The 22,391-nt window shown below is 64.8% G+C and overlaps 1 protein-coding gene and 1 long non-coding RNA gene across 2 annotated transcripts; both read left to right on the top strand.

Annotated features, from left to right (window-relative positions):
• Positions 1-211: 211 nt before the first annotated feature.
• Positions 212-1,735, top strand: LOC122203897 (polyadenylate-binding protein, cytoplasmic and nuclear-like). The gene is made up of 2 exons (XM_042911080.1): positions 212-1,006; positions 1,457-1,735. Exons 1-2 carry the CDS (start codon positions 576-578, stop codon positions 1,590-1,592), a joined length of 567 nt encoding a protein of 188 aa, XP_042767014.1. The 5' UTR covers positions 212-575; the 3' UTR covers positions 1,593-1,735.
• A 495-nt stretch (positions 1,736-2,230) lies between these two features.
• LOC122203901 lies at positions 2,231-2,813 on the top strand. The gene is made up of 2 exons (XR_006195390.1): positions 2,231-2,273; positions 2,366-2,813. It is a non-coding gene; the product is annotated as an uncharacterized LOC122203901 (long non-coding RNA).
• Positions 2,814-22,391: the final 19,578 nt, after the last annotated feature.

Here is a 22,391-nt window from a genome sequence, read left to right as displayed (position 1 = left end):
CGGAGCGCCGCGCGGGTAAGTATGGATGTGTGTCCTGAGTCGGGTCGGACGGTGTCTCCCCAACGTGCGTGTCCCCTGGGGTCCCAGACCGTGACATTATCTGGGAGATTTTGCAGACGCGATTGGTTAAGATGAGGTCATCCGGAGGAGGGTGGGCCCTGAATGCGGCGAGCGAGCGAGCGAGCGAGCGAGCGAGCGGCGTCTTACCGGAGGAGGAAACAGAAGCACAGAGGAGTCACCACACGAAGCCAGAGGCAGAGGTGGAGGGAGGCGTCTACACACGGGGGACAGCAAGGCCACCGCAGCACCGGGAGCCGGGAGGGACGGGAACAAATGTCCCGGAGCCTCCAGAGAGAGCGAGCCCTTGATTTGGGGCTCTGGCTCCATAGCGGCGGCCGGGATGCGCCCACCAGTAAGAGGGGCCTCGTGAGCCTGCTCTGCCACTCGTCCCGTGCCCACGAGGACCCTGCCACTCGACTCCGGCAAGACGAAAACGTGGACTTTGAAGCAGCAACGATAGACAGTCCCACCTGCTGCTGTGAAAGCACCTTCGTCCTCGGGTGGGGGGGGGGTAGATGGAGCTGTTCTCGTGCCGGTGGGCACAGCGCCTGGGTCCTGCCACCAGTGGGGGAGCCACGCCCCGGACCAGCGCGTGGGGCGCAGGCTGCCCGGTTTCCCGATGCCCTACACGAGCCCGTATCCCAGCGGGGAGGCTCGGCCCCTCGGGCAGGCGGCCCCTGGGGCCTCCGCTTCCCGGGCGCACGGAGGGCCCTCGGCCGCCACCTGCGTCTCCAGAGCCAGCAGCTCAGAGGCCGCCCCCCCACCCGCCGGGAGACGCTGCCAAGTGGGGCCCAGGGGGCTGGGCTGCAGCTGTTTGGGGGCTTTTCTTCCAGAGCAAGGCCTCAGAGCCTCAGAGCCTCACTTCCTCCCTGCTGTTGGGCGCCTCGCCAAAGGCATTTAAGAGGAGGCCCCGCCTCGCGACCTGCCCCCACCTCCACCGAACAGAGTACGGTTGTTCGGTCTGGGCCCAGACAGAGCCCCGCGGCAGCCGGGGGCCGGGCCCCGCGTGTGTGCAGCCGTGCGCTCGGGCACATTACCCACACATGGGCACGCTCGTATGCACAAGAGGAAGGCCTGCCTGGGGCGGGTCTTCCGAGGTCCAGGGTCGGGGCAGGTCCCGTCCTGCGGGCTCCCAGAGTCCAGGGCGGAGGCTTCTCCCGGGGTGGGGGAGGGGTGGCTGATCGGTGCTGCCCCCGGGGCCTGCCAGAACCCACAAGTCCCCCTGCACAGGTCTCCCCCGGCTTCCCTGGCCTCCCCGCCTCCAGAGGCATCTGCCTCTCTGGGGAAGCTCTGGCTGGAGGAGAGAAGGAGAGGAAATAGAGAACCCTCCAGAGAACCCTCCGGAGCACGTGCGGGTTACAGCATCTTCCAGAGGGCTCCCTTGTCCTGTCCGCAGCCTCCAGATCCCTGCGTCCTGCCCCAGCCCCCGGATGGCGGTGACAGCAGCCCTGTTCACCAGCAAACACTCCCCACTATGTGCTGCCCTTCGGAGTAACTTGATAACCTGCGCCGTCACTGCCGGGATGGGTTAACCATCGTGAACAATAGTGATTTGCCACATTTTTCGTGTTACACTGCGGAGCTGCGGTCCTGGCTTGAGGAGGGGCTGGCAGAGCCGGGGGAACCCTGAGGGCTGAGTCATTAACGGAGTGATTAACAGTCCTCAGCCTGGTGGCACGAGACCCCAGCGGGGGGGGGGGGGGGGGGGGGGGTGGCTTCCTGAGGTCTGAGGGTGGGGGCCCAGCTCCAAGCTGGCAAGGCATCGGGCGGGGGACTCCCGGAAGCTGACCTGAGGTCATGGGGCACCTCTGTGTGCCCTCCTCCCAAGCAGTGAGCCCAACTCCCCCAAAGGCAGATAGGATCCAGTGCTGTGCTTGGGGTATTCGGAGAGCACTTTCTGAGGGTATCTTCCCCAGACGTGTTCCAGGTTTTGCCCCCAAAGCTGCAGGCTGTGGAGAGATGCTGGGATGGGTCCTTCCTGGATGGGCTGGCGTGTGGCTGGTCAACATGGGACCCACCCTACTGCCCAAGCCCTTCTCCACCTTAGGCCACCTTGCTGTTCGGGAAACGCTTTACGGCCGCATCTCCCGGCCCCCCTGCCCACCGGCTCCTGTGCTGACCGCCCAGTCTTGGTGGGCGTCCCCTCCCGGGTCCCTCCCGGGGTCCTCCCGGGCTGGAGGAAAGAGTGCTCCCTGCCTGTCGCTTCAGGAGAGGTGAGGCTCCCGGCTCTTGCCTGTCTCTGGGGGTCCCTCAGCCTTGCCCGCACGTCTGCAAATTTTCGTGTATGACATTCCTTTATGTGAAGCCTGTTTCCTTCTGGTAGCCTGGGAGATACAGCGGCAGGAAGCAAGAGGGACCTCGCCACGGCCCCCGAAGACAGCCGTGAGCCCAGACGCACACGGGCCAGAGGCGAGAGGTGCTCCCGAGTCCTTTCCCTGAAAACCTCTCAGACGCCGGCTCTGCTCAGCACCGCCCACGCCGTGCCGTTGGCAACAGCACCCAGCGCCCACACGGAAGCCGCACCATCACCACGGCAACGCCCACCGGGCACCGAACGCAGTGCCGTGGACCGGCCGTGTAATCTGTGGGGCCCGGTGCAAAACTCAAAACGTGGAAACGGTGCCGTTACAGGCACCAAATGAGAGGGGTTTTTTTCTTCCACAGCCTTCCTCCCTCCGTCCCTTTCTGCTCACAGAGGGTTTTCCACTCGGTATTTGATGCCGTTCTCACTAAATAAAAAATCGAAATTATAAGCACGAACTGTGCTGTTCCGTTACCCCCTGTGACGCCAGTTTCAAACGCACGCGACAGAGCCTGTGATTCACAGCCAGCGTCGCCGAAACCGCGTGCTTCGCGTCGTGCGGCTGGTCCCCGAGGGTGCCTCGACCTGCCACAGGGAAAGCACACACCCGTCCAGGGAAAGTCACAGGAGGAACGGGTCCCCCAAAGCTTGGAGCCTATTGTCAGGCTGCTCTCTGGGGGCTGTTGCCAAACAGCGAGATTTGATAGGAAATGTGAGGTTGGGCCGGGCCGGCAGGTCAGGGCCCGGCTGCCGTTGAGAAGAGCGTGTTCCTCGGGGGCCCAGAGGTGGGGCAGCCAGGCCACGGGGGGCATTCGGGGCCAGGAGGCCAGGGTGGAGGAGGCTGGGCCGGAGGCTGTCCTGGGCCGGGTGGTTTGCACGCCAAGGGAGCCCCTCGGGCAGGCCGTCTGCTGCCCCTGGGAATCGGCTAGTCCAGGAGGACGGTCCCTCCACCCTGAGGACAGCGAGGCCCAGGAGTCACGTCATCAGACACAGAAAACCAGCAGGCGAGGTTCACACACAGGCCTGGCTTTTCCCTCCGCAGCAGCGGAATCAGGGACGGTCACTCCACCCTCAGGACAGCGAGGCCCCCGGTGCCCAGCTGACGAGAGGGAGAGCCCCAGGCCTGGGGGTTTCTGTGGGACCCGCGTGGCCCCTCCCGGGCGCCCAGAGCCCAGCCCTTTCAACGTGGGCCAGCCCTGGGACCGGACAATCGCCAGGTGCCCCGAGAGTCTGATGGCTGGGGCAGGAATAGGGGGAGTCGGATTAGGCATCTCCCCACAGACCCACACCACCACCCAGAACGGGTGGGCGACCCTTAAGGAATTAAATCTCCGCACCGGGCCACGTGTGGTTCCCGGATCCGGCACTAAGACAACCTCCTGCTGACACCCTGCCCTGCAGGGGGAGCCCCCAGTCCTGACCCTGACCCTCGCCCTGACCCCTCCGCCCTCGCCCAGGCCCCCGTTGGGGCGGCCAGCCAGGGTCTGGCAGGGGAGATGGTGGTGGAGAGCCTGTGCCGGGGAGGCTGGGCCCACACTCCCTTGTCCCATCGACCTCGTCACAAAACAAACCCCGGGACATCACTGCAATGGTCACGACTTCGGCCAGGGAGCATTCAAGTACGGCGAGGTCCCCTTCCGGACAGGCTGGTGCCGGTGCAGGGCTCTCGGGCCGTGGCTTCGGAGACGGGGTTTGGATCAAGGATGGAGCCAAGGAACAGCAGTGCAAAGACCCTGTGGTTGCAGGGGAGTGAGCGAGGGGAGGCTGTGCCCTGAGGGGCCGCGGCAGGAGACCACAGGTGCACCTCGACCTGGAAATGCGCGGCAGCTGGAGGGGGTGTGGGTGGGCCAGGGCCTCCCGGAGCTGCTGCCAGCCCATCCCCCCCAAGGGGCTGGGGTTCACGGGCACAAGTCACAAGGCCGTTGGCTGCAGGGCTGGGAAAGCCCTCTTTCAGCAGCTTCTGCTCTTGTGAAACAGGAAGCGAGGTCTCAAGTCGGCGGGGGCGGGGAGGGGGGTGTTCAGGGGAGAGGAGAGCCGGCCTCCAACACAGCCCGCAGCCCAGAGAGCTGCCTGGAGCTCTGTGGCCGTGAGCCTAAAGCGAGACCAGTTGGCACATCACTCCTGTTTCCCTGCAGTGACTCAGCCGAAAGAGGCCAAGAACAGAAAGAGACCTGGATTTAACCAGAGTCGCCGATTTTCAGCAAAGCAGACGCAGGGTGTCAGGACACAGGAGCGGCAGCAAGCCAGAGTAGGAGCCCCGAGGCCAGGCCGATGGGGTGCAGCCTGGGGACAGGAGGCGAGGGTCATTCGTGGTAGCGGGACCCGTCATCCAGGCGGGTGCTTGAAACAGGTGTCGAGGGACCCAGAGGATGCCGGAGGGTCACCACCGTCGACCCTGAAATAGGGCCAATGGGGGCTGCCCCTGCACACGGGGGAGTGGGGACCCGGGAGCTGTGCCCCGTGGGACGTGCCCAGGCGAGCGCGAGCCCAGCTCGGGGAGGCTGCTCCAGGCCCCGTCTGGCCGCACCTCGTGACACTAATCATTGTTGGGGACACAGGGGCTGCCCTGCTCCTGCCCATTCTACCAGGGAGGTCCCGTCTCCTGGCCCGTAAGGGTCTGCGGGACAGGCTGCTGCTGCCCGCGCTGACGGTGGAGAAACGGTGGGGGTAGGGCGTCCTCAGAGCCCAGACACTCCCCAGGCCCTCCTGGGGTCAGAACAGGGCGAGCGCAGACCCCATACCCGCGACCTCGGTGCCTCCACTGACCTGATCCTGGTGCACATGCGGAGGAGACGGCATAATTCCTTCCCTGTCACCTGCAAAGTTGGGGGGGTCACCAGGACCACTCCATTTCTGACCCGTGTGAAATATGCATTCACTTCGCTGTCTGTCTCGGGTGCGAAATCGGCTGCCTCCGTGGCCGGGGATCCCCCAGGCTCTGTGCTGCTGTCCAGTCTGCAGAGGGCCGTTTGTGGGCTTTGTGGGGGGCATGTGAGGAGCTGGAGAGGTGGAGGGCTCAGCAGGTGACAAGCCCGCACCCCATCACCGGGGGTCTGCAGAAGTCCTGGCTGGCATCCCGGCTCAGTCTTGTCGTCTGGGCACCCCTTGGCCACTGACCCATACCGGGCCGGGCACTGACGTGTGAGCCACGCACGGGACTTCGGGCTGTCCCAGGGGCTGGCCCGTGTCTGGTGGGTCAGGATCTGAGGCCGTAGACAGCTGCTCCTAGGGAGGGAGGCGGGTCGGGAGAAGACAGCAAGATATGGCCCCCCAGCCCATGAGGGCCCCGGTCAAAGCTGCTGCGCTGTTGTCCCCAGCGGACCCCGGAGCCTGCTGGGTGGCTGTCAGGATGGCCCTGCACACTGGGAGGCACAGCAGGGGGTGGTGAGTCCTGTCACTGAACCGTGCCCCCTGAATGCCCACCAACACCCTCAATGCCCCCCCGTGCCCTGCCAGTCCCCCCCTGCGTGCCCACCAACATGCTCAGTGCCCCCCATCCCCTGCCCATCCCCAGACAGGGTGCCCTCTGCCTGTGGTACCAGGTCCCTCTGAACCCCAGAGGCTCCAGACTGACGTGGGATCCCAGCGGTGGCTCCCACACAGGGTCCTCGAACGCTCACCGAGTCCCCAGCCATCACACTCCTGTCTCACAGCCACAGTGCACAGAAGGGCACAGACTGGGTCTCCCTGCAGGTGCCCATGCAGCCGGCCCACCCACCACCCAGAGCCACAGGCCCTAGAAACAGCCAATAAACGCTCCTCTTGTCCTAAACCCCCCAGGACAAGTACGGTCCGCCAGAGCCCCAGAGGGACTGATCTCCTCCTGGAGACGCCTGAACCCGCTGGCCCAGCTGCTCAGGGGCCCCGCTGGACGTGGGGTGCCCCATCTGCCCTGGCGATGTTCCGGCACCCTGGCATCCACCACACGCTGCTGGCCCCAGAGGGCAGGGGTGGCCAGGAAGGCAGACCGGCCTGTGTGGGAGCAGCGGAGCCTGGCGTCAGAGGCCACGAGGCTCCCTCGCGGCGTCCGCTGCTGAGCACGCATCGATCAAACACCGGGCAAGACGCCCAAAGTACACACGACCTGCATCTACCCAGCTTGGAGCAGCACCAGTACCCCCCAGGAGGGACAACTAGCCACCAGGAAGGCTGGGTTTTCAAAGCAGGCCACCTGAATGGGCTGATGTAAGAGGTTCTGAGCCCCCACCCCACTGCGCGGACACCTCCTGGCAGGGAGGGTACCGAAGGCCTGCAGTGCAGGGGTAATCAGACCACCCCGGGGGGAGGCCCCCAGGAGCTGGGCCAGGCCTCATTGCCCCTGGGAGCCCAGCCCCCAAGGCCTGTGTCCCCCCCACCCCCCAGAGGCCAGTGGGGAGGAGAGTGAGACTGGGAGGGGCAGGGGCGGGGGCATCCTGACCTCGCCCTGGGGCCAGAGGGGAGGAGGGTGAACCTGGGGGGTGGGCAGCCGGGGCAGGGAGGCATCCTGACCTCGCCCTGGGGCCAGCCTGCAGGGCCATGGCCACCCCTCCCCGGGAGGCTCTGGGGCCTGCCCCTACCCCTCCTGGCCCCAGGACCACATCCGCTCCCTGGTCTCCAAGTGTCTGAATAGAGAGCATTTCCCAGTGTGTGGTCTCTGGGGGTTTCTCCAGGATTTCATTGATTTTCTACAGCACGCAGCCTGAACATGCTCTTAAATGGGAGGGACTGAGAAAGCCACGGGCCAGGGTAGTGGGAGGGGAACGAACGTGGCAGGGGGAGCCTAGGGGCCGCTGCACACATGCCCCTCCCCCACCAGGTGACCCTGTGACATCAGTGAAGGCAGGGAGCAGGGTGGGATCATCCACGGGGCGCTCGGCCACTGAGCACGCTGGCCCCCAGGGACAGGCGGAGGCCGGGCAGGGCCACCTGGGCAGCCCAAGGCACACGGAGGACAGATGGACGGCTTCGGAGGTCAGGCCCGGGGGTCCCCAGACAAGATGTCCACGGCCACCGGTCCCTCCATCCCCTCCCCGAGACCCTCGGGTCCCTGGAAAAGGTTTCCAGGGCTGCAGCCCCCTAGCTACTGAGGCCCTCGGGGAGCAGGTACGGAGCATGGAGGGAGGGACCGAGGCCCGGGCTCGGGGTCCCCAGCGCCGCCTCTGAGGGGTCACCCCCAGCCACTCCCTCCACGAGAGCTACACGGCACACTCTTCCACGGCACGGACACCCGCTTGTTGTCTCCACGGAAGGCGCCCTGACTCACTTAAGTTTTCACCTGTGGGCTCGTTAACCGTCTGGGGACTCCAGAGGGCCCTCTTCTCGCAGCCTCGTTGTGTCCCTCCTCCCCTTACAAAGACCCCGGTGCCTGGATTCAGGGCCCACCCTGATCCCATATGACCTCATCTTAATGGGCATCTGCGAAGACCCACTTCCGGCCCCTGGCCTCGGGCTGCTCCTCAGCCCCCAGTCCTAACACGGCCCCTCCCCCAGGAATCCTTCCCGGGTCACCTCCCCTGCTCACCCCTGAAGCCTCGCAGGCCAGTCCTCCTGGCTCTCCTCAGGCCCCTAAGGAGGCACCAGCCACCACACAGCTTGGCTCCCCCGGGCCACGAGGCCCCGTCTTGCTCATCTCTTGTGGGCCCAGATCCTGGCACGGTGGGGCCAGCCGTGTGCCCCACCGACGTCTCGGGGTCCCGTGTGGAGGGCTGGGGGCTCCAGGGAGGGCTGGCCCCAGCAGCCAGGTTCCCGACCGACCGGCCTCTCACCAGCCAGCAGCAAGAGGTCGGGCAGGGAACTGAGTCCCGGAATCCCCGCGCTGACTCAGGAAGTGCGTTCATCTGCAGTGAGTGGGGCTGAGCCGAGCAGGCCCTGTTACTCCCCCAAAGGGGGATTTGGTGCAGCCAGGGAGACCCGGGGCCGGTTCGCCAAGGGCCCCGGACGGCCAGGCGTGGGGGCGCCCCACCCGGCCTGGCCCTGCCCCCAGCCTGCAGGCAGCGGCCCCGGTGAGGGCGAGCGGGCGCCCAGCCCCGGTGGTCAGGGGCCCCCATCCTTGGCCTGCGTGGGAAGGGTTAAGGAGACGTCCGGCCCACAGCGTGGGGGCCTGGGGCCCGGGGGCGGGCCTCCAGAGACGTTCCTGAGGACTGCGGCTTTTCTTCTGGAGACGGTGTGTGGTGTGAAGGGGTCCCCAGAGCTGCCTGCTCCTTGGACCCCCCCGCTTGGCCGGGCCCGCAGATCCGCACGGGACCCACGACCCACCTCCGATCTCTGCTTCCTTCCCACTGCCCGGGAGCCCCCTCCTCACCCCTGCCTGCCCCTGAAGGCATTTGCCCTTCTCTGAGGGACAGGGGTGAGGAGCCCGAGGCGGAAGCAGGTCTGGAAAGCCCAGCTTCACAGAGACAGTGGGAGAGGGCTGAGGCTACCCAGGGCTCCTCCCCGCAGATACAGGTGTCCGTGGGGCCAGGAGAGCGCTGGCTGCAGATGGGCGGCCAGCGTCCCGGGAGGGTCCCCGGGGAAGCCGGAGACCCTGGCCCCTTCGTGACATCAGAGGCCGGTGGTGGGAGACAGGGGTCTGGGCAGCGCTGCCTCGGGGAGCAGGTGGGGCAGGGGTCTCCAGGGGCCTGGGGCTGCTCAGACAGGAGAGCTGCTGACTGGTGTAGGGCCCTGCTTTCTCTCTGCTCCAAGGCCACAGGGAAGAGACCAGGGGTGCCCAGGGGCCCCGGCAGAGACCCGGGATGCCCAGGGGTCCCCGGCGGAGACCAGGGGTGTCCAGGGGCCCCCGGCGGAGACCAGGGGTGTCCAGGGGCCCCCGGCGGAGACCCGGGATGCCCAGGGGCCCCCGGCGGAGACCAGGGGTGTCCAGGGGGCCCCGGCGGAGACCCGGGATGTCCAGGGGCTCCCGGCGGAGACCAGGGGTGTCCAGGGGCCCCCGGCAGAGACCCGGGATACCCAGGGGCCCCCGGCGGAGACCAGAGGTGTCCAGGGGGCTCCGGCAGAGACCCGGGATGCCCAGGGCCCCCCGGCAGAGACGAGGGGTGTCCAGGGGCCCCCGGCAGAGACCCGGGATGCCCAGGGGCCCCCGGCGGAGACGAGGGGTGTCCAGGGGACCCCTGAGAAGACCAGGGATGCCCAGGGGCCCTATGCAGAGACCAGGGATCCCCAGGGGCCAGGCATGAAGGGGGCACCAGGAGGGTTGCTGAAGACTTGCTGCCCTGAGCATCACACCAGCATGCAGGCGGATGGCCTGGGCAGGAGAGCCCTGTATTTGGAATAAACATGGGTGTTTGAAGTCTTAGGGTTACAGCTTTATAAGGAAAATCCTGGGTCTGTGTGTGAGTGCGTGAGCACGCGTGTGCAAGTGCACACCCAGCAGACGGGGTGGGCTATGAGGTCAGCCAGGAGCACAGCTTCCTGAAGTTCAGAGCAAGGGCCCACACGCATGCCCTGCTGGGTGTGGGGCGAGGCGAGGCCCGCCAGGCCCCGCTGTCCCCTGCGCTCAGGCCCCTCCCGGTGCAACTTTGCCGTCTCCCCGTCAGCTGGGGTCCACGTGCCCCAGCCCAGATCAGGGCCCGCCTTGTGTCCGGCCTTGACCATTAGGACGTGGGGAGGGATGCCACACGAGCTCCTGGCCCAGATCTCAGGGGCCTCAACAACCCTCCTGTCCTTGGGGAGCCCAGAGGCGGCTGCCGCAGAAGCCATCGGGTCAGCGGGCTGGAGAGCAAGAGACGGCGGGGGCAGGAGGGGCCCCTCGACGGCTGTGAGCTGGCAGCCAGGTCAGGCTTACAGCTGTCATGCTGGGAGGCTTCCTTCCAGGTCCGTGCAGAGACACCAGAGACAGGTGAGGTGGCTCTCGGAGGGTGAGGAGGCTGGCCCCAGGCCCCTGCGCGTGCCCCGCCGCGCCACCCAGCGCACAGAGCTCACGGCGTGTCACACGCTCACCTAAGCTCTCGTCGGGGGGCGGACAGCCCCCAAAACAATGTGCCCAAGCCCTCACCCCCAGCACCTGAATGCAACCTTATTTGGAAGAAGTCTCTGCTGACGTGATCAGGTTAAGCCGAGGCCTGGCTGCCACACTGATCCCAGAATTTATGAATATATTAGGTTACACGGCAGGGGGATTAAGGCTGCAGATGGAATTAAAGCCGATAATCAGCTGACCTTAAAATAGGATTATCCCGGATGAGCGGGTGGGCCCACTGTCTTCGCCAGAGGCCTCTCGGGGAGGCAGAGGAGCCCAGAGGGGGAGAAAGACGCCTGACGTGAAAACCAAAGTGTCCCTGGCGGCACGGTCACCCCCGGAGAGACCCCTGCACCGATCTGACGTGCCGGCCGGTGTCCACGCCGTCCCCAGGCCCAGGGCCGTGCGGGGCTCTGCTGCAGAGGCGGGGGCCACAGGAAGCCCTTCTCCCCTCCATCCGAGGGCCCTGGGGGGCGGGGGGCCCGGGAGAGTGGACCGTCGCAGAAGGGAGACACGGCGCCCCAAGGAAGTCGGACACGAGGCGCCAGGAAGACAACGTCCCTCGAACCCCCCCCCCCCGGTTCCGCGTGTTGGAGGCGCCTCTGCACGCCTTCGCCCAGTCCAGGACCCCCAGGACGCTGGCGGCCGGTGGCGCTTGCTCCCGCCTCCAGGAAGCGTCGCGTGGTGTCACGGGACCCCTGGGACGGCAGTGACCCCGGGCCTCCCGACCAGAGCGGCCAACGTTTGCGAGCACTGACCTCGTGCTCACACCGTGCTCGGTGCGTCGTGGTGCGTCGCTTTTCTGCCGCCGCTAGACCAGCCACCCCGAAACTCGGCGGCTCAGTCCGCCACACTCATTTCTTTCGCTCCTGAACCCGCACGTCTCTGCCCGGGACTCGGTCACCAGAGGAGCTTGGCCAGGCTGAGGGTGCACGTCCGCGGTGAGTGGCCGGGGGCCGAGGGCTTGGTTCCTCCCCCACCCCCGTGGCCTCTCCCCACGTGGGCTGCCGGGGCTTCCTCTCAGCAGGGTGGCTGGCCCTGAGCAGGTTCCACTGCACGCGGACGGGAGGAGAGCACACGGGTGGGGGAGCTCTGTCGGCGTGTCTGGAGGTCACCTGCCGTGCCGGTGTCACCCTGCCTCAGCCCTCGCTCCCCTTCCGAGCCAGACTGTTCCTGGTGAGGAATCGGGGACACAGAGCGGTCCGTAACTCATCCGAGGCCACGCGCAGCACGGCGCCACCTGTCCTCAAGGTGGGACACGACGTTGTTGGCACGGCCCTCGGGTCTCTCTCTGGGGGACCCCCCCCCCCCGCCACCGCCTTCATGATTGGCACAGGGCGGGGCCACGCCTCCCTCCCGCCGGCCTCAGCGGCTGCTCACCCCAGAACACGTCGAAAGTCTGCCAAACATACTGCTAAAATGCACGTGGTCTTTTTTCTTTTTTTTTAAATGGCTTTATTTACTTTTGAGACAGAGAAAGACAGAGCATGAGCAGGGGAGGGGCAGAGAGAGAGGGAGACACAGAATCGGAAGCAGGCTCCAGGCTCTGAGCTGTCAGCACAGAGCCCGACGCGGGGCTCGAACTCACAAAGCACGAGATCATGGCCTGAGCCGAAGTTGGACGCTCAACTGACCGAGCCACCCAGGCACCCCTAAAATGCACGTGTTTCAATATCCAGTGAGGCTCTGTGTCACTCAGGTGTGGTGGGCAGAAGAGTCCCAGGGACACCAGGTCCTGCTCTGTGTGCTTATAATGTGAATACGTCAGATTGTCAGGCAAAGGGCCTTTGAAGAGATTGTTAAACTAAGGTTCCTCAGTGGGAGACTGTCCTGGATGACCGGGGAAGGGGCCCAGTCACCCAAAGGGCCCTTACCGTCGGAGGTGGGAGGGTGAGGCCCGGAAGGGGTCGAGGCCGCAGCAGAGGCTGGGGTGACGCAGAGCCGAGGATGAGGGCAGCATCCAGAAAGCACACGGGGCGGGGGGTGCGCTCCCCCCAGAGCCTCCAGAGGGACCAGCCCGGCCCACGCGTGGGCCTCGGACGTCTGACCCCAGACGTGCCGCTCTGAGCCACAAGTCCGTGCAGATTAGGTGGGCAGCAGGGACGGTGACTGCTCCCTCTCTCTGAGCCCTGGAGCATCATTTCAGGTGAGAACGTCGCCTGAGGCCCGTGTCCCAGTGGTCCGTGGGCTCCATGCCCTGTGCCCTCGTGGACACGGGAACCTCCCTTGCTGCTGGCTCTGCTGGGGTGGGGGTGGGGGGCACGTGGACAGCCCGGGCCCAAGGTTCGCCCTCACCGTTCGGGGACATACAAGGCCGTGTCTGTTCAGAGAGCTGGGGAGCCGCCTGGCACCCCCTGGTCAGAGGTAGCGGCTGGGACGAGAAGGAATCGGGGAGGCAAAGGCAGAGCCAGCCCTCAATCCCGGCCCTCCTGGGGCCCAGCGCCCCACACGGCAAACCCGGGGAGCCCCACCACAGGGAACCGCCTCCTCAGCGCCTCCTGCACCTGCCCCCAGCCGCCCCCCAGGACTGACTTTCGGGGACACCAGGCCTCTCTTGTTTGTAGGTCAGGCTTTAAGTTAAATTCTCATCTCGTTTAATTACCTTCATCGTCCGCGTATGTGTGTGCTCGGAAATGAGCGGTGCCGAGGAGCAAGGCGAGCACCGGGTCGCCCCGACATCCGCAGCCCTCAGCCTACCCCCCGCACTTCCTAAGACCCACGTCTTGATTTGCAGCGGTGGCCAGCGTGCACCTAAAGCCCGGCATGCACCAGCACCCCCCGGCAGGCTCGGTGTTTAGTGAGTCATTACTCGTGGGTAAGGGCCCCGCCCCCCGGGCCCAGCCCTTGCTGGCCGTTTGGTGGCCCCAAAAGAGGTGTCCGTGGGGCGCATGGACTTCATCTGGAAAAAGGGTCTTTGTGATGCAATTATGTTATGAGCCCAGATTAGGGTGGGCCCCAAATCCAGGGACACAGAGGCGGAGGGCACCTGACGTCGAGGCAGAGGTGGGCCGCAGCCATGGGACAAGGACGCCAGCGGCTGGGGGGGGGGGGGGGGCAGCGGCCTGTGACACCAGGATCTCAGCTTCCGGCCCCGGAACAAGGAGGGGAAACTCCTGGGCTCTTCGCCCCCGGGGCTGTGGACACTTGTCTGGGCCGCCTGTCCCGGCTGCCCGGAGGGAGGGGGGGTGGGTGGCGGTCACGCCGATCTGCCCCAGACGTTCCTTCAGCTTCTGTGTTTGAAAGCTTTCATGACGAAGTGTTGGGAAAAAATAAAACTCTCCCGCCCCCCCGCCGTTCAGTGGAACCGGAACGGATGTTGAAAGTCTGCAGCGTGAGGGCAGCTAAGTTCTTGCCCGGCCGGCCGGGGCCCCACCAGCGGGCAGAATCCAGGCCACCGGACTGTCCCCTGCAGCCTGTGCTCCCCAGCCCCTCCCGTCTGCCCTCAGCCTCGCCTTCCTCTCTCGCTCCCAGCCCCCGGGTGCCCAGGTGAAGGAGCTCCTGGGGGCCCGCACCCCAGCCCCGCCTGGCCCCATCGCGTCTCCCACAGAGGCTGCAGTGTCCCTGGCCTTGCGAACCCTCAGCAGGGGGCCCTGTGTCTCCCTCTGATGTGTCCGGTTGGACATTCTTGGAGACAGTCGCTCCAGAGGCCGCCTGTGAAAGCCCCACGCCGGGCAGGGCCCCTCACGTCTTGGCCTCTGCTGATTACCAGCGCCCAGAACGGGGCCTGACCCACAGCACACGCACCGTCACCCTCGCTCATGAGCGGATGCAGGGATGAGCAGGTGACCTGGCCTCAGGCGGCTGTGGTGCCCAGGCCTCCTCACGGCCGTGTAGACAAGCCCCGTCGCGGGCAGAGCAAGTGCCGCTGCCCTCTCCTCACGCCACAGCTGGTGTGGCTGGAAGCCACAGTCGATGCGACCCAGGGCGGCTGGCCTCCTGCCCCCGCCCTCAGAGCCCGCGGCCTCTGCCAAGTGCCGCTCTGGCTGCTGTTCTGTCTTCGTGCAGAATGGCCTGGAAGGAGGAGCACGGGCCGCTGAACCTCAGCAGCATGACTTCCAGCTGAGTGATCCGGGCTCCGACCATCCACCGGGCACGGTGACGCCTCCTCGGTGGTCTCGCGCCCCAGGGAGGCAACTGGATAAGGCGCCCAGAGTGCACGAGCCGCAGAGGCTGTCATTGTTACTCCAGTGACCACGTGGTGTTAGACATTTCCTCCTGAACAAAGTCCATGTGGGGGCGGAGGTGGCCTTCACCCTCCTATTCAAACCTGGGGACGGCCACACCACAGACACACTCCAGAGCCTGTGATCCCTCGGGAGGTGGGGGTGGGGGGCCACAGGGCTGCATGGAAGAGGAAGCTGAGCTGGGCGCAGGTCAGAGACCCGGGGATACGACAGAAGTTGGACGGGGCAAGAAGGGCCCTCCCCGGGGCTCTCCGGAGGGAGCCCGGCCCTGAGGACACATTGATCTCGGACGTCTGGCCTCCAGAACTGAGACACGACATGTCTCTTGTTTGAAGCCACGCGGCTGGTGGCGCTTTGTTACTGTGGCCCCAGGACACAAACGTAGCACCCCAAACCCGCCTCTCCCCCGGCGCCCCGGCTTGAGAACTGGCCAGTCCTTCCGGGTGGCTTAGGCCAATAGGAAACCCTTAAGGCCTTCCCGCGCGTCTGTCCTCTGGTCCACAGCCAGCTCGGCGGCAAAGGCCAGCGCCTCGCCTGGAGGGGGGTGCCGATGCGCACAGCAGGTCAAGGACGGGTCTCCGACCACGCCTCTCCTCTGGCCGGGCACCGGCTTCCCCCCGGGCCTCTTGCCTTTGCTTGTTTATAGGAGTTGGTTCCCTCCACGCTGGAGACTCAGCAGCCCCAGGCCGGCCGGCCGGCCGTCTGCGCGTGGGAGGCCTGGGCAAGTCTGTGCCGCAGTGCAGGCTGAGTTCTAGGACCGCCGGGGTAACCACGGTCCCGGCGCAGAGCAGCAGACACGAGGCTCCCCAGCTCACCGCCTCACCTGCTCCAGGCGAGGTGCCTCCCAGCGGGCCCTTCCCTGCACGCTGGCCCCCTACCCCTCCCGCCTTATTTCTCTCCGTGGCACCTGACGTGGCACCCAGCAGGCCAGCTGGTGCAGCTGCGTCCCGGGCCCAGAACGCGGGCCTTCGGCAGGGGCTCCAGCCACGTCTGGGCAACCAGTGAGCATGCAGCACAGCCCTGGGGCATCAGGAGGCCCCACACCGTGTGCTCGCCATGTGAGTCCCCGGTCCCCACCCTGGCCCGGAGCACAGACCGATCAGTGAGTGGCCTGGTTGGATGTGAGCGTAGGAGAGAAACTGGGGGGGCCTTCCAGATTCTAGGAAAGCCGTCAGGTCTCAGCAACAGACAGCAAGGCTGGAGCTGGGCTGAACCCGCTCTGCCCGTGCCCAACCCCCTCCCCCCCCCCCCCGCAGAAAAGCTTTTGTCACAGGTGTGAGCCAGATGTCACGTTCCGTCAGGTCTGTGCAGACATTGGGTCCCCCCCAGGCCGCAGGGACACCCTGCTTCTGCTTCGTCTGGATCCCGAGCACGTGGCAGGGGGCCTCTGAGGGGCTGAGGGCCCCATCACACGTGGGTCTGACCTTGACTCAGATCACACGGGGCGCTGGGCCGTCCACCCATACCTTCCACGTCTGCCATACCCCCCCCCCCACATACCATCCACTCATGCTCTCTACTCGCCTCACCTCGCACGGTCCATTCCCTCAGCTCCCAACACCGTGCCCTGCACTTCAGAGCTCTGCCCCCTACGGTCCAGCCTGATCCCACCATGCGCCCATCCCCCCGCGGCCACCCTGCATGGAGCCGCACGGCACTTGCTCTACAAGCCCCTCCGCGAGCCGACCGATGTCCCTCTCTGGCCACAGCGCCCCCCCCGCCCAGAGCGCCTGGAAGGACACAGCCTGTGGAGCCCTTAAGCAGCCCAGGCCACCCATGTAAACTGTGAGGGTACACAACCCCCCGGGGCCCCCAGGGCCATTCCAAAACCGCTCTTGCTGGAGCAGCAGGCAGGTGCTCCCTGGATTCACCCTCTGACAGCCTCCGAGGGGCACCTGGGACCGGGAATCGGCGCAGGCCCTTGGGCCCGACTGCCTTAGCCACTGGTGCCAGGAGTCGCCCCAGCACCGCCCACAGCCCCCGGAGGGGCCCAGGGCAGCGGGCCTGCCGTCTGTCGGCCCAAGGCCGTCGTGGATGGAGAGCGATCGGAGTTTTCAGGTGAGTAACATCGGTTCGTAAATTTTATTAAATTTTCGGGGCTGGCTGTTTGCTCACCACTGTTCCCAGGGCGGGGTCGGGGTGGGGGGGTGGAGCACACCATCGTTCCCCCCGGGGGTAGGGGTGGGAGACAGAGCACAACGCTGCTGGTGGGGGTGGGGGGGCGGGCAGACAATCTGTCCAAGGCGGTTACAAGGGTTACAAGGGCGGTAACTGAACACCCCAGGGGCTAGACCCAGACCCACAGAGAACAGCCTCCAAGGACAGGTCCAGCCTCCCTGAGGCCCACAGGCTGCAGAGTCCAGCCTCCCCGAGGGCTCAGGACAGGCGCAGGCCACTCGCCTGTACTTGTCCTGGAACTTCCATCTGGGCGCCCCAGCCTCCAGCCTCACCGTCCTGCTCGGCCCCAGAGCTGACGAGCTGAGTCGGGGGCCCCTGCCCTGGTGGCAGTGCTGGCAGGACACAGACAGAAGGTGCTTGTTCCCTGGACCGGCCGCAGCCCCCTCCCCCCGGCCTTCCCTCCCTGCTCCCGTGTCTCTGCTCCAGCGTCCATGGCCCTGTCCCTCGTGTGCCGGCCCCAGGGTGGCGCCACCCTGGGGCCCCCGGCACCCCAAACACACCCGTATCCCTTTCAAGCGTATCAACAATATCTCTTGGAAAACATTTTTGGTGGTCAGCCTAGAGTTTGCCACGTGCCTTTACAACGAATCCGGGCCCACTGCCAGTAACCTGTAGGGGTCCCACCGGCAGTGCCACACCTTCGACAACCGTCAGGAGTCCCTCCCTGCCCCCGGCCCGTGACCTGGTGTCGCTCATGCACCCACGGCTGCACTCACCCGGGTCGGTGCTCCCGGCTCCGTCCCGAGGAGACCGAGATCTGTTGGATCAATTAGGAGGAAGGGAGGACTCTGGTTTGCTTCTCCCCAACACGCCTCCTCTCTTAGACCCGAGTCCCTGACTTCAGTCGTCTCTGGGAGCCCGCATCTTCCTGCCTGTCCTCAAGGCGCCCAGTGGAGGAGCCCGACGACGTTTCCATCGCCACACCTGGCCGTGTCCCTCACCCTCGGACATGGGTGTGATTCTTTGTGTTCTACAGATGAGGAGCCCAACACCCAGACCGCTAGTGCTCGAGGTCACCCACCCGCAAAACGTCAGGCCTGACCTCAGCCGTGCTCGGCCGCCCGGGAGAACCTAGGTGTCCGCGAGGAACGAGCTTCAGCCTGTCCCAGCCCTGCCCGGCCCTCCGTGGAGTCACCGTGGACACGCCCCTGGCCTGGCGCCCCCTGTCCTCTCCGGGGCATGGGGTGTGGCCTCCTCCGAGAGGTTCATAAAGTGACTGCTGAACCCGGTGGTCGGCTGGTGCAGCCGTTGCCGTGGAAAAGCTCGGGGCGCGGGGGCTGTCTGGCAGCCTGACCCCCTGCGGCCGGGCCAGGCTGCTGGCCCAGCCCCCAGGGCGTGCGTGCGGCAGGGAACCCGCTCCGGCCAGGAGCCTCCCCTGGGAGGGGCAGACGGGGCTCCGTCCCTGCGTTTGTTGGGGGCACGGTAGCCTCTTTGTGGGGGACAGGGGCTCTTTCTGCCTGCTGCCTCCCTCCCGCATTTGCTAAAGGCCCCTCAGCCTGCTTTGAGGAGCACCCCCACCCCCCGTAAGTACAGTCTCAGGGGCCCTACCCTCACCATGGCCAAAGCCAGGTCTGGTAAGTCAGTGGGGGCCTGTGTCTCCCCCATTCATGACCTGGATGGCCCAGGTACGGGCAGGTAACCTTAGTCAAGCCAGCAATGCCCCCGGGTCGGTGCAAACGATCAGGAAGGAACAGCTGAGCGCAGAGCCAGGGAGATCCAGACATGTTGGCCCGGGCTGACCTCTGGATTAAGCCATACCTGAAGCCAGCCTCCCTGACATTCCCATAGTTGCCTGTGCTAACTAACATCGTTCCGTTTTCACTCACATCTGATGGGCTTGGGTTTTTCGCTGAGTCCTTACGAATGCCCTTTGGCTCCAAAAAGATCCGTGCAGGTGAGCTGTATCCTGGATCCACGCCCCCCCCCCCCCCCCGCCGCCCTGTGAGACTCTGAATAAGTCCCCCCCCGGGGGCCTTGGTCTCCTCTGCCATGGGGACTGATGCCGCAACGCCCCTACTCTGAGTGTTCTCCACTTCCGGGCTGTCAGGACCTCGAAAGTCCTTCCTCGTGACGCCAGCCTCTCTCCGCCTTAGAAAAGTGTCAGGACGCACAGATGACCAAGGAGGGCCGAACACCTACCTGTTCAGCAGAAGCCTGAGCCTCCGGCCCCGCCGGGGCGAGAACGGCGCCGTCTCCGTACGTAACCCGCCGGGAAGTTCTTCGTGGTGACCACCCTCACGCTCCATCCTGGCCCAGCTGTCTGCCCCGGAATTCAGTCCTCGCCTCGTCCTGACCCTGCCGTGGAGTTTCCCGGGCTGGCTTCTGCCTGGGCCCAGCCTGTGGGAGTCTCAGGTGGGAGGCGGTCTGGGAGCCTGGCTAGGGGCTCTCCCACACCTCAGCACTTCCTCCTCTGGCGCGGGCATCCGGAGGGGGGGGCTCAAGGGACGGGGAAGGGGCTGCTCCGTATCCAGTTTGCCCTGTTGGAGGAAAATTCTACCACCGCCCCCAACTGCCTTATGTGAGCCAAGTCCCCCGGTCTCCACATCACGTGACATCAAGAGAAGTGATACTCTAGAGTAGGTGAGCCTGCAGCCAACATACGGATCCCCCAGCAAGGGCTCGTCCTAGCTTTCCTGTTTCCAACGTGCTCCTCTGACTCTCCCCCCGGGCGGTACAGCACTCTTACCTGACATCTGGGCTGGAGGCCCGTGTGCAGGAGGAATCAAGTTATTCGAACTCATTCGCTCCAGTTTCTTCATTTAGAAAACGAGGATTAAAAAAATTGATGTAATTGGGCTGTTGTGACAAACGTCTAGATAGAAAGATGGTTCCTTTGCACTTGATAAACACTAAAAACTGCTAACTCTCACTGTTACCGTCATCATCTCCCTATCAGTGTTTGATCAAGGGTGGGCACGTAGCCCAAGTGAGTCCAATCAGAGTGAACCCTGGGATTTTAGCAGGACTGCCTTGCTGGAGTCACTACCCTGAGAGAGTGTGATCCTGGAGCTTCGGGTGAGGGCCGTGTTGCCACCCCAGGTGTGAGCCTGGCTAAGAACAGGGCCGACACGGAGGACAGTAGGACGGATGGAGGCGGGCGGGGTCCTGCTGGCACCATTTGAACCCCTGGGTCAGGCTGGGTTTACGCTCTACGGCCACATGAATCAAGTCTCTCCCTGTTACCTGAGCTGGTTGAGTTGGGTTTATGTCCTTCCCAACAGGAAGGGCCCTATGCAATTGCCACGAGCCCCTACAGAGGGCAGGTAAGACTGGGAAAGCTGAGCCAGGCAAGGTCTGAAGAGTGAGGTAAACTGGGGGGGCTGGCACCGGGTGGTCACACGGTGGCCAGGCTCCTGAGCGGGGCCAGCACTGCGCCCACGCCGGTGGTGCTCTGCACAGCTCCGGGCATGCCGAGCACTCAGGCTCCAGCCTGTATCCGGAGTGACGATCCTCAGCCTGAATCTCTAAAGGCCATCTCGGAGCAGGCTAAGTCGTGGTTTGGGGAACTCTCTGGAAATACCTGAAACGAGGCCTGGAGAGTAAACTGACCAGGCAGGTAAGGGATCCAGCACCACAGACGCCTGTGCAGACGGACGGGAGACAGGCAGGCCAGGCACACGGGTGGAAGGGAAGAGGGAGGGGTGGGGACTGCGGCAGAGGAGGGTCCCATCTGCCCGCGGGTGTTCAAGCACCTTGGCGAGCGACCCCCTCCTACCAAACAGGCGAGCCTGCAGCAGAAATGAGATCAGGTTCGGAAGCTTTGAAACGGAGACTCGGTGTCGCAGGCAGGGACGGTGTCTGGTGTCTCCCCCGGAGGGCCCAGCGCAGAGGGGGTGCTCCGGGGGAACGCTGACCTGAACCACCCTGAAACTCAGACCTTGCCTGATCTCCGAGGGCCCAGAAAACAGCCTCCGAGTGTGAGTGTGGCAATTTACAAAGACAGGAGCAGCAGCCGGTGTGCCTCAGGGCCGTCCACACACCAGCACCGTTACCCGCTGCTGCAGAGGTAGCCGCTGGCCCCCCAGTGCCCGGCTTCCTCTTGTATCTGGGGGGCTCCGGTGGCTGCTCTGTCACGTGTCGCCTCGGGGACCAGGCATCGCACATCGGGGGGCTCCCTCTGGGCTCCCTTTCACAGCCGGGGCCGTGGCAGACGCTCCACGCGCCCGGACCCCTGAGTCACCGCGTGGAGCAGAGCCCCATCGCCTCCCCACCCCCCCCGCCCCCGCCAGGCGAGGGGTACACTGTTACCCAGGCAACCAGAGCAGGTGGCCACGGCGCAGCCCGGCCCCTCGCAGCTGCATTAGGTGAGCCGCGAAGCAGGAAACAGCTAGCAAGGAGCACTGACGCCCGGCGGCCCGAGGTGCCCTCACACCCACGTCCCTCACCCACGCCGAGGCTGGGCGTCTGGGAAAAAAAGAGTTGGCGGATACAAATGCTGTCCTGCCGGACCTCAGAAGCCCCACAGAGCTCAGGAAGCATTTGCCGGATAAACAAAGAAACAAAAGCCAGCCTGGTGCCTGACAGCTGCAGGTGCCCACTCCCTGGGGCCACTGCCCGCCAGAGCAGCAGCCCTGCCTGAGGGCAGTCAGGGGCCTGGGGAGGAGCATCACGCCTCAAGGCACAGGAACTAGAAAGCCCGGGCTCCACCCCCCACCGGGCCCTGTGGCTTGCAGGGGCTTCTGACGGGTAACAGGGTCATCTCAGACAGCACTCTGCTGTGCTTGTGGCGGAAAACTCAACCTAAACTGGCCTGAACAAAAAGGGAACGTATTGAATCGTGTGTCTGTAAAGTCCACGGGAAGTTCTGGCCTCAGGCACAGCGGGATCCAGAAGTTAAAAGCGTCTTCAGGACGTAGTTCCCTCCGTCTCCTCGCTCAGCTGTGCTCCGTGTGGGATCCATTCCGGAGTAGGCACTCCTCCCCTTGTGATGGCCACGTGGCAGCCAGAAGCCCCAGCTGACACCCACCTGCCTCCAAACCCTGACGGAAAGAGTGATCGTCCCTTCCGAGGATGGCCACCCGTGCCTGGACCCATCGCTGGGGACAAGGAAATGGGATTTTTCCATTGGCAAAACTGAGTGATGAGCTTACACCTGGAGCCAGAGATGGAATTAACACCCCCCTAATTTCACCAAATGGCTATAGGAGAGAGTGACGCCAGAGGAAAATGAGGGTGCTGTTGCCAAATCAGCATGATGGGGCAGTGCGCCCTGTCCCCAAACAGCCATACACACCCTGCTCCCCTGCTCACATAGCCCCACGTGTTCCCTAAGAGGCAGAAACCCCTTGACCACAGGAAAGATGGCCGTCTTCCTTCGGCCTTATGACGAATCACACTTGGTTTAAGGCAGACATAGTAAAGTCCTCCCCCACCCCGCCCCTTGCCGGATTTTCATTTTCCCAGCCCCCTTTACAACAATTAATGTCCACGAGACTACGTTCTGATCCATGAGAACTCCTGGGACTGGCACCCAGTTTGCTTTCCTCTCTGCGTAGGCCTTTGGAGTACGGACATGATGACTGGTGCTGCAGCAGCCATGCTGTATCCGTAAAGCAGCAAGTAAGAAAAGCAAAGCCAGTGCCGGGAGCAATGTTCTGTTTCTTGCTTGTTGCATGGGTAACATGCAACACTTTTCTGGTAGGAGACTATGAAGAATTGCTATTAAGAATCAGTTAACACCACGACCTACCAACTAAAAGTCTCGTAAAGGTTAAAAGAGTTAACATAAGGAAGT

The sequence above is a fragment of the Panthera leo genome, chromosome D3 (assembly GCF_018350215.1).
Source record: "Panthera leo isolate Ple1 chromosome D3, P.leo_Ple1_pat1.1, whole genome shotgun sequence".
NCBI classification, from domain to species: Eukaryota; Metazoa; Chordata; class Mammalia; order Carnivora; family Felidae; genus Panthera; species Panthera leo.
This window is presented reverse-complemented; position numbering and strand designations above follow the sequence as displayed.